Genomic DNA, 11,516 nt, shown 5'->3' on the forward strand with positions numbered 1-11,516 from the left:
ATTGATTCAAAATAGCAAATTAGTTTTGTCCATCAACTTAACCTATAGATAAACAGAACAAGAAACAAAATATAATGTTCGACTAGTTGTATCGTCAAACTCCAAAAGTCTCCATCCTCTCAGAGCTACCGGGTTCAATGCTTTGAAAGAACTCCTAGACATCTCTTTCACTTGCCTTCAAAGAAATTTACGAAATTCATGAAGCCAATGTTAGAAGAAATGCTATTATAAGCCAGTAAGTTAGTAGGAAAACAGATTAGCCAAAAGTGTTTGAGAGACGATAAAAATGGCCACTCACTAATTAAAACTGATTTACTTCAACATTGAGGGATTTCTTGAGTTCTTAAAGCTCCTGTACAAAGAAAGTAAAATAGGCAATGGAAGGGAATCCTACAATTAGTTTTGTTATTTTCATTCAGAAAATTCTTCTACCAATCCTAAGGCTATAAATCATATATTTCCAAACAAATGATCAAGAGGTACTTCACTAAAGGAGGGCGAAACAATTATAGTAGTCCATCTAGCAAAGAGAAATTTCAAACTAACTAAAACAATCAATTTCCACAAACTTATTAGCCGATACCACGTAGGGTGGGCACCATTTTGAGACGATGAGGGCAACCAGTAGTGACAGTTGAATAATTTGTTTCCATTTGCAACTTCAAGCGGCTAAAACTAAAAGGTGGCAAATGACAAACATACAATAGATGAGATCAAATACTACTTTGCAGGCAGATAAAGCCAGACATACAATTACCAAATTGAAACTCGTGTGAAATGGGAATTCTATCAGCACCAACGAGAATCCTCCATGTATCTGCTATTTGCCTCTCCATTTTCCATTTCAAATTTCCTATACTGCAGTACTCTAATTTGAAGAATGTGCAGTTGATCTTTTAACTCAAGATTAGCTTCCAGCAAAAATGAATTCAAAATTTTGAAAAACAAGTAAATAATATCACGAAATTATAAGTGATATGAAGCAACAAAAAAACAAAGTTTGACTTACATCATAGCAGAGAGCAATAACTAAGAAGTAATATCATTTTTTGGATATTCAAAGTAGCAAAAGTTAGAACTATTCAAAGTCTCAAGGAAATCAAACTTATGCATTCAAATCAAACACATATCCCATCTCTAACTAGAATAATAGTAGAGAACAATAACAAGTATCTTAAAATAATGAGTTCACATGACATGCTAAGTATCAACATTTGAAAAAGCATCTTCTTGAGCAATAAATCTACTAATATCTATTTCAAGATCATGCTCCTCGTCTTCTTGTTCAACTTCAAAATCTTTATCATGACACTCTGAAAATTTAGCAGATTTAGTCTACCAATGAAGAAAATAATTAAAGAAACTACAAAAAGCTTTCCTAAGCTACTGAAAATTAAAAGCCAATTCAACTGGATATCTAATTTGCCCTTCACTGTGATATAACCAATCTCGAGCGTATAGTAGTGCCTCCACATTATCGACAACATAGAAGTTTGAAATTTTTCAAGGATTCTCCAAACAAATTCTCAAGTTTTTCCCAAATTTGAAGTTGAATCAACCAAGCACTTCTTTCAATTGTTGGTGATACAAACCAAGTTGTACGAAAAAGGGCTCACCCCTTATTCACATGATGAGAACATAAAGATTTGCATGGATTCCTTTCATTTTATGAGTCTTAACATTCCAATGATGGTTGATGGTGCAATCGGGCTCAAGAATCATTGAAGATCCAAATCGTCCAAATTTTAATTGGCTTCCAAATCTTGATTCGTATCTTGATTGATTTCCAAATCTTGATTGATATCTTTATTGATTTCCAATTGAGAGTTAAGTAAGTTGTTTGAATTAGGGAATAAAGGCTAAGGTCATGTTGACCATAGTTAAGCCAATTTGAATTAGTTAGTTCCTATTCTAGTTGAATTAAAGTTTTAGGAAAGTAGTTAATTGCTTTCAAATTTGTTTAAGAAATTGTGTCAAGTTTAGAAGTCAAGTCAAATAAGGAAAATAAGGAAACTTGTATTGTTTCCAATTTAGATTAGGGTTTTGAGTCTTGCAAGGCTATAAATAGCCAACTTTATTTAACTATTGGAAGAGGATGATGAGATGAATAAAAATTGAGAGTTTTCTCATTCTTGTTCCTTTGGGAGCGTTCCTTGATACAAAGTGAGTTGTATCTCCTTTGTTCAAGTTTCGGCTTATCAATTCAAGACCATGTTGAATTGTGGCGCCTTCTACACTTGCCTGAGGTTCACTAATTCGTTTGGTTACGGGTTGAGATAATATCAACAAGTTCGTAGTCACGGGGATTAGAGGGGTCGTAAGGTTTCTCCATCTTTGTATCCATAACCTGGTCAAGATAGATCTTTCCGCTGCCTGATCGATTCAGTTCTTCAAGACAGGTTCTTGTTGGGTCGAATTCGTATCATCTGGTATCAGAGGTTCGGCTCTTGATTCAGGTTAATATCCTTTTGTTTTCTTTTTTTCTATTTATTTTTCTAACAAAACCCTAGACGCCTTTTGATTTTAAAAAAACAAAAAAAAAATTTTGATTCTTGTTTTCTTGATTTTATCACTTGAGTTTAACCTACCCTGTGATTGATCGAGGTTGAAATTTTTTGATGTGATTACATTCTTGAAAACAGGTTTTTCAAGGGTTTAACTCCCATTAAATTTCTTCCAAGTGAAGTCCTAACCTTGCATCGAGTCGTCAAAAGAAAAAAAAATAATAATAAAAAAATATATACTATTCACAGCGGTACTGTTCATCGGACTGTTCACAACTGTAGCAGTACTGTTCATCGCCGCAACTGTAGCAGTACTATTCATCCGAAATTTTTTTTTTTTCGTTTTTCCCATACCTTGTGGTTGTTTCTTGTTGTTCTTGCTTCTTGTAGTTGGCTTGATAATTTCTTGAAGTTCTTGGATTACATATAACATTCTCCGAGTTACTCCTTTGTAAACAAGCACTCGATTTGAGGACAAATCGTCTTTCAAGAGGAGGGGAATGATGAGAACATGAAGATTTGCATGGATTCCTTTCATTTTACAAGTCTTAACATTCCAATGATGGTTGATGGTGCAATCGGGCTCAAGAATCATTGAAGATCCAAATCGTCCAAATTTTAATTGGCTTCCAAATCTTGATTCGTATCTTGATTGATTTCCAAATCTTGATTGATATCTTTATTGATTTCCAAATTGAGAGTTAAGTAAGTTGTTTGAATTAGGGAATAAAGGCTAAGGTCATGTTGACCATAGTTAAGCCAATTTGAATTAGTTAGTTCCTATTCTAGTTGAATTAGAGTTTTAGGAAAGTAGTTAATTGCTTCCAAATTTGTTTAGGAAATTGTGTCAAGTTTAGAAGTCAAGTCAAATAAGGAAAATAAGGAAACTTGTATTGTTTCCAATTTAGATTAGGATTTTGAGTCTTGCAAGGCTATAAATAGCCAACTTTATTTAACTATTGAGGGGGAATTATGAGATGAATAAAAATTGAGAGTTTTCTCTTTCTTGTTCCTTTGGGAGCGTTCCTTGATACAAAGTGAGTTGTATCTCCTTTGTTCAAGTTTCGGCTTATCAATTCAAGACCATGTTGAATTGTGGCGCCTTCTACACTTGCCTGAGGTTCACTAATTCGTTTGGTTACAGGTTGAGATAATATCAACAAGTTCGTAGTCACGGGGATTAGAGGGGTCGTAAGGTTTCTCCATCTTTGTATCCATAACCTGGTCAAGATAGATCCTTCCGCTGCCTGATCGATTCGGTTCTTCAAGACAGGTTCTTGTTGGGTCGAGTTCGTATCATCACACTAAGTATCCCAACTTTAGTTGAGCCAAGAGATTTTACAACTTTCTTTAGTTAACCCTCTTTAAAGTACAATTCAATGCTCATCTTAACAATGAAAAATACTTACAAGTAAGGTTCATCTTTTTCATAGTTTTACTCCTCCTCAATGAGATACCTCATACAGCCAAGAACTTACCCCACACCTATACAATATTCAAAGTATTTTCTATTCAAAAATCACTCTTGAAAGGTTGTATCTCATGTAGACAAAGTCTTTCGTATTTATAGATTTAGGGACATTTATAGACAGTGAAAATTTACCCAAAAAATCTCTCCAATAGTAAAAAAAAATGTATTGTTGAAAAACTAGCAGTCAAAATTGTCAAACATACGATCCTGCATCCGACACCTTGTCAGAAGTCCAATCCAATTGTTTTGCATCCGACATTGCATCCGAAGGTATGTTGAATGAGTTTTTGCTACGAGTTTCAGACATCCCAAAGATGCGTCTGATAGAAACAAAGAATTCTAAAGTTTCCTTTTAATCTGTCGGACGTCTAATAGTGCAGCTATGTGTTTGATCCATCGTCCGATTATTAGAACTAATTTTCACTTTATCTTTCAGATGCCCGATCCTTTTGGTGTGCGTCCGATGCTTAGCGAAAATTTTTATTTCTTTTTGTTTTGCTTCCTTTCCTTTTTCAATTATTTGCCCACCTATACTAATGAAAAACTCACTTGAAATATTAGTTCAAATCATAATTTTATTTCATTAATCATCAAAACCAAGAATTGATCAACTAAATCTTTCAAAAGATTTGATTGGACATGCACAACTAATCAAATAGCTAAGAGAGAAAATCCAAAATCCAAAAGCTTTTCACTAAAACTTTTTCTAAAAGAACAATGGAAGACAGGATAAAATAAATTATTAAAAAACCAAAATAGTGAACGTTTTTTTTAGTAAGATCAAATTTTAGTCACTTGTACGGAGAAATAGAAAGTGGGAGTTGGTGGTGTGGGGAAGGATTCAATATTTTAGTTTAAAAATGTCCACATATAGTACATTTTTGGAATTGCCAATTCATTCTTTAGGTTAATTTTTTCTCAAAATGTACCTCGGGGCGGACACTTGGACGATGGATAGGGGGGCCACGTCACCCTCCAAGGGATAATTGGATGGTTGAGACCTACTCAACCCAATGGCATTTTGGTAATTTGGTTGCACGGAACGTGGGCCGCTGTACTTTTTTGCCACATGGCCGAAGGCCACTAGCCGCTCGGGAAATGACGGCCCCACACGGATGCACAGTGCCAGTGGGTGGAGTAGCATAGTGCTCGAAGGCACTGTTGCAATTTGAACTTTAAAATTTAAATTCGAAATTCAATTTCGAATTTTCCTGCACACGTCGAATTTCGAATTTCGAATACTCCCGCTCTAGTCAGGATGGAGGACACGTGTCCCCGACCTGGTGGCCGCGATGTGTGACACGTGGCAGAGGGAGAGGACGATATATACGGAGCATTCCTTGCTCGATACGCCCAGTTGCGGTAAACTACTCGATACGGTGCGTTTTGAAGAGCAGAAAAATGGCAAACATAAGGGACATGGCAGGATTCTTCAGGGTCGTGAGGGACTGCAGCATGGATCACGTGGTGCGCTTCGGCATGTACTTCGCAATTCGTATGGGGAGCCTTCGATTCATCCACGAATTGGACCGGCTATTTAGGGTAGTCGAGGAGCTCAAGGAAACCCTGTCGAACTCGGGGACGGTGCAGATGGTACCAACTCCACCGGGAGCAGTTGACCTTCTTCGGTAGAAGAAGTGGACTGATGAGGAGGAATTGAACCCTCTGACTCGGGATCAATCTTCCCTTGGATGATGAAGTGGACCCCACACTCACAGGGACATACGTATAAATGTAACGTACAGTACTGGATGGTATACGAGTATTCATACGTATGTATTATATAGGGATTTAATGCAGTAGTGACACGTGTAATAGACACGCAGCATGGAAATGAAAACACTTCAATTCATTTCATCCTTAAACAAAATGTGTACAAATTCGAAATCTGCTTCAGTGTAGTTGATCCAGACCTATTGAGAGACTACATTTTAGCCATCTATAGGGCCATTATTTATTGGGCCTGATGAGAGGCCCAGTGCCATTTTAAAGTGCCCACTGGATCAAGAAATTGAGAACATCTTTGGTGAAATTCACCTGGGCCTGGTGTGAGGCCCAGTTAACACTTGATTGGCCCATCTGATCAAGAATATCTGAGTATGCAGCCTAATGCGAACTTAGTTGTTGTTGTCCAATTCTTCAACTTCTTGGACAGGTGGTGTCTGATCTTGGTTTGTGAGTGCAAAAAGGGGTTGTTCCAGGAAGTAGAATGCAGCATTCTATTTAGTCCAATTGAAAAGATCCTGACGATCTGATGCACTTAAGTAGTCGTGATACGAAAAATTGGGACTAGCATTGCAGAGCACAATTGTCGGAATTCCCCCTTTTATTTTATTGGATTTGGCATATTTGCAATTCGACGACCAATCTCGTTGTGCACCTAAGAATTCCTTCCAGTGTTTGAGAAATTGAGGGTTTACGTCGTCTACAACGTTATACCACACATCATCACAGTGGTGTGCCAGATCAATATGGCCTGCATAGTAATTATGGGCCTGAGAATTGAGACTTTTAGCCTAACATGTTTTGTCAGTTCGACTTGGACTTTCTATTATTATAGACATGGGCCTGTGTGGTCTGTTAGCAGGCCCAGTAACATTTTGAGTGGCCCATTGGATCAAGAATGAAAGAACGCATTGGGCCTGTGGGAAACGAGCCACGTATGGTTCTGGTGGCTTCTGGAATATTCTATTGAAATTACTCGATAATTTGTCATAGTGAATAATGAACGATCGAGGATCGCCCTTCTTGATAATATTGAGGGCCATTTCTTTATCTTCCCCGGCAAGCACAATGGCATACACCTCCGCAGATTTGTCAGATGATAATCTGCTCCGGCCATCTGGCCGAAACTCCCACCATTCTACAAAATCTCCGTATTTTGATATGTAATCCCTAACTACGGAGGAATTTCTCGTACCTTGAACATTCGGATGGAACATCGAATTTAAATTTGGTGATTTAATATCGAAAAACCTCACAGATTCAGTGTGAAATTTACCTGCGAATTGAATCAGACAATGCAGGTGAGGAGATCCATCATGGTGGGTTTCTTGAGCAATTCGTACGTAAGTTGAAGAAATAGGAAACTGGATGTTCCTAATTGCATCTAATGTTTGTTGTTTGGGAAGAACATACCTGGGATAGGTGAGGAATATGTTCTTCGCGTTTATGAAGAAGGAAGAAGGTGCTCTCGGCATCATGAATCTCACCCCAACCTGATGATGTCACCCAACCCAATACAAAGTATCCCTAGTATTGGGTAGAATGGGTTGGTTTATATAGTGTCATTCCCGAGCGTCTTATAATATTACAAAGACACTCGGGGCGAACACGTGGACGGTGGATAAGGGGACCCCGTCACCCCCAAGGGATAATTGGACGGTTGAGATCTACTCAACCCAATGGTATTTTAGTAATTTGGTTGCACGGCCCGCCTGGCGAGCCCCACGTGTCTATCCGCTGTACTTTTTTGCCACGTGGCCAAAAGCCACTAGCCGCTCGAGAGAGGTCGGCCCTACACAGATACACAGTGCCAGTGGTGGAGTAGCACAATGCCTGGAGGCACTGTTGCAATTTGAACTTTAAAATTTAAATTCGAAATTCAATTTCGAATTTTCCCGTCCACGTCAAATTTCGAATTTTGAATGCTCCCGTTCTGGTCGGGATGGACGACACGCGTCCCCGGCCTGGTGGTTGCGATGTTTGACACGTGGCAGAGGGAGAGGACGATAAATACGGAACATTCCTTGCTTGACAAGCCCATTTGAGGTAAACTACTCGATACGGTGCGTTTTGAAGAGTAGAAAAAATGGCAAACATAAGAGACATGCCAGGATTCTTCAGGGTCGTGAGGGACTCGGCATGGAGCACGTGGTACTCCTCGGCATGTACTTCGTATGGGGAGCCTTAGATTCATCCGCGAATTGGACCGGCTGTTCAGGGCAATTGAGGAGCTCAAGGAAACCCTGTCGGACTCGGGGATGGTGCGGATGGCACCAACTCTACCGGGAGTAGTTGACCTTCTTCGGTAGAAGAAGTGGACTGATGAGGAGGAATTGAACCCTTTGACTCGAGAACAATCTTCCCTTGGACGATAAAGTGGACCCCACACTCACAGGGATATACGTATAAATGTAACGTAAAGTACTGGATAGTATACGAGTATTCATACATATGTATTACATAGGGATTTAATGCAGTAGTGACATGTGTAATAGACACGCAGCATGGAAATGAAAACACTTCAATTAATTTCATCCTTAAACAAGATGCGTACAAATTCAAAATCTGCTTCAGTACAGTTAATCCAGGCCTATTGAGAGACTATATTTTAGCCATCTATTGGGCCATTATTTGTTGGGGCTGATGAGAGGCCCAGTGCCATTTTAAAGGGCCCACTGGATCAAGAAATTGAGAATATTTTTGGTGAAATTCACCTGGGCCTGGTATGAGGCCCAGTTAACACTTGATCGACCCATCTGATCAAGAATATCTGAGAATGCAGCCCAACGCGAACTTAGTTGTTGTTGTCCAATTCTTCAACTTCTTGGACAGGTGGTGCCTAATCTTGGTTTGTGAGTGCAAAAAAGGGTTGTTCCAGGGAGTAGAATGCATCATTCTATTTAGTCCAGTTGAAAAGATCCTGACGATCTGATGCACTTAAGTAGTCGTGATACGAAGAATTGGGACTAGCATTGCAAAGCACAATTGTCGGAATTCCCCCTTTTATTTTATTGGATTTGGCATATTTGCAATTCGATGACCAATCTCGTTGTGCACCTAAGAATTTCTTCCAGTGTTTGAGAAATTGAGGGTTTACGTCGTCTACGACGTTATACCACGCATCATCACAGTGGTGTGCCAGATCAATATGGCCTGCATAGTAATTGTGGGCCTGAGAATTGAGACTTTTAGTCCAACATGTTTTGCCAGTTCGAGTTGGACCTTCTATTATTATAGACATGGGCATGTGTGGTCTGTTAGTAGGTCCAATAATATTTTGAGTGGCCCATTGGATCAAGAACGAAGGAACGCGTTGGGCCTGTGGGAAATGAGCCACGTATGGTTCTGGTGGCTTCTGGAATATTCTATCAAGATTACTCGATAATTTGTCGTAGTGAATGATGAACGATCGAGGATCGCCCTTCTTGATAATATTGAGGGTCATTCCTTTATCTTCCCCGGCAAGCGCAGTGGCATACACCTCCGCAGATTTGTCAGACGATAATCTGCTCCGGCCATCTAGCAGAAACTCCCCCCATTCGACAAAATCTCCGTATTTTGATATGTAATCCCTAACTGCGGAGGAATTTCTCGTACCTTGAACATTCGGATGGAACATCGAATTTGAATTTGGTGATTTGATATCAAAGAATCTCACAGATTCAGTGCGAAATTTACTTGCGAATTGAATCAGAAAATAGTGAGGAGATCCATCATGGTGGGTTTCTTGAGCAACTCGTACGTAAATTAGAGAAATAGGAAACTAAATGTTCCTAATTGCATCTAATGCTTGTTATTTGGGAAGAACACACCTGGGATAGGTCAGGAATATGTTCTTCGCGTTTATGAAAAGGAAGAAGGTGCTCTCGACATCTTGAAGCTCACCCCAACCTGATGATGTCACCCAACGGGGTAGAATGGGTTGGCTTATATAGTGTCCTTCCCGAGAGTTTTATAATATTATAAAGACGCTCGAGGCGGACACGTGGACGGTGGATAGGGGGCCACGTCACCCTCTAAAGGATAATTGGACGGTTGAGATCTACTCAATCCAATAATATTTTGGTAATTTGATTGCACGGCCCGCCTGGCGGGACCACGTATCCCCCCACATTCCAACAGGACGTGGGCCGCTGCACTTTCTTGCCACGTGGCCGGAGGCCACTAGCTGCTCGGGAGAGGTCGGCCCCACACGAATGCACAGTGCCAGTGGGTGGAGTAGCACAGTGCCTGAAGGCACTATTGCAATTTGAACTTTAAAATTTAAATTCGAAATTCAATTTCAAATTTTTCCACCCACTTCGAATTTTGAATCTTGAATACTTCCGCTTTGTTCGGGATGGATGACACGTGTCCCCGGCCTGGTGGCCGCGATACGCGACACGTGGCAGAGGGAGAGGACGATAAATACAGAGCATTCCTTGCTTGACACGCCCAGTTGCGGTAAACTGCTCGATACGATGCATTTTGAAGGCCAGAAAAAATGGCAAACATAAGGGAAATGACAGGATTTTTCAGGGTCGTGAGCGACTGTGACATGGAGCACATGGTGCTTCTTGGCATGTAATTCGCAATTCGCATGGTGAGCCTTCAATTCATCCGCGAATTGGACCGGCTGTTCAGGGCAGTCGCGGAGCTCAAAGGAACCCTGTCGGACTCGAAAGACGGTGCGGATGGCACCAGCTCCACCAGGAGCGATTGACCTTCTTCGGTAGAAGAAGTGGACTGATAAGGAGGAATTGAACCCTCGGATTCTGGAACAATCTTCCCTTGGACGATGGAGTTGATCCCACACACACAAGGATATACATATACATGTAATGTAGAATACTGGATAGTATACGAGTATTCGTACGTATGTATTACATAGGGATTTAATCCAGCAGTAACACGTGTAATAGATACGCACCACGGAAATAAAAATGTTTCAATTCATTTCATCCTTGAACAAGATGCGTACAAATTCGAAATCTGCTTCAGTGCAGTTGATCCAGACATGTGGCAGGGCTGCATTAAATCCCTATGTAATACAACAGATTCAATATTTTAGTTTAAAATTTTATCTAAAAATTTTGAAACAAATTCAATGCTTCATGACAATTGTAGTACATTTTGAGAAAAAATTAACCTAAAGAATTAATTGGCAATTCCAAAAATGTGCTCTATCAGGGCGGACACGTGGACGGTGGATAGGAGGGCCATGTCACCTCCAAGGGATAATTGGACGATTGAGATCTATTCAACCCAATGGCATTTTGGTAATTTGGTTGCACGGCCCGCCTGGCGAGCCCCGCGTGTCCCCCCATGTTCCGATAGGAATGGAACGTGGGCCGCTATGCTTTTTTGCCACGTGGCCGAAGGCCACTGACCGCTCGGGAGGGGTCGGCCCCACTCGGATGCACAATGCCAGTGGGTGAAATAGCACAGTGCTCGGAGGCACTGTTGCAATTTGAACTTTAAAATTTAAATTCGAAATTCAATTTCGAATTTTTTCGCCCACGTCGAATTTCGACTATTCCCGCTCTGATCGGGATGGACGACACGTGTCCCCGCCCTGGTGGCCGCGATGCACGATACATGGCAGAGGGAGAGGACGGTAAATACTGAGCATTCTTTGCTCAACGCGCCCTGTTCCAGTGAATTGCTCCATACGGTGCGTTTTGAAGGTCAGAAAAAAATGCCAAACATGAGGGACATGGCAGGATTCTTCAGGGTTGTGAGGGACTACGGCATAGAGCACGTAGTGCTGCTCGACATGTACTTCGCACTTCGCATGGGGAGCCTTCGACTCATCCGCAAATTGGACCGGCTGTTCA

General features: G+C 40.6%; 2 protein-coding genes across 2 annotated transcripts; both read right to left on the bottom strand.

Moving 5' to 3' along the window:
- Positions 1–6,491: 6,491 nt before the first annotated feature.
- Positions 6,492–7,175, bottom strand: LOC113699796 (uncharacterized). Its single transcript, XM_027220142.1, has one exon. The coding sequence runs from the start codon at positions 7,173–7,175 to the stop codon at positions 6,492–6,494; it is 684 nt and encodes a 227-aa protein (XP_027075943.1).
- Positions 7,176–8,596: 1,421 nt separating this feature from the next.
- Positions 8,597–9,319, bottom strand: LOC113699795 (uncharacterized). Its single transcript, XM_027220141.1, has one exon. The coding sequence runs from the start codon at positions 9,317–9,319 to the stop codon at positions 8,597–8,599; it is 723 nt and encodes a 240-aa protein (XP_027075942.1).
- Between the last annotated feature and the right edge of the window lie 2,197 nt (positions 9,320–11,516).

This window comes from Coffea arabica, chromosome 7c, assembly GCF_036785885.1.
Source record: "Coffea arabica cultivar ET-39 chromosome 7c, Coffea Arabica ET-39 HiFi, whole genome shotgun sequence".
NCBI classification, from domain to species: Eukaryota; Viridiplantae; Streptophyta; class Magnoliopsida; order Gentianales; family Rubiaceae; genus Coffea; species Coffea arabica.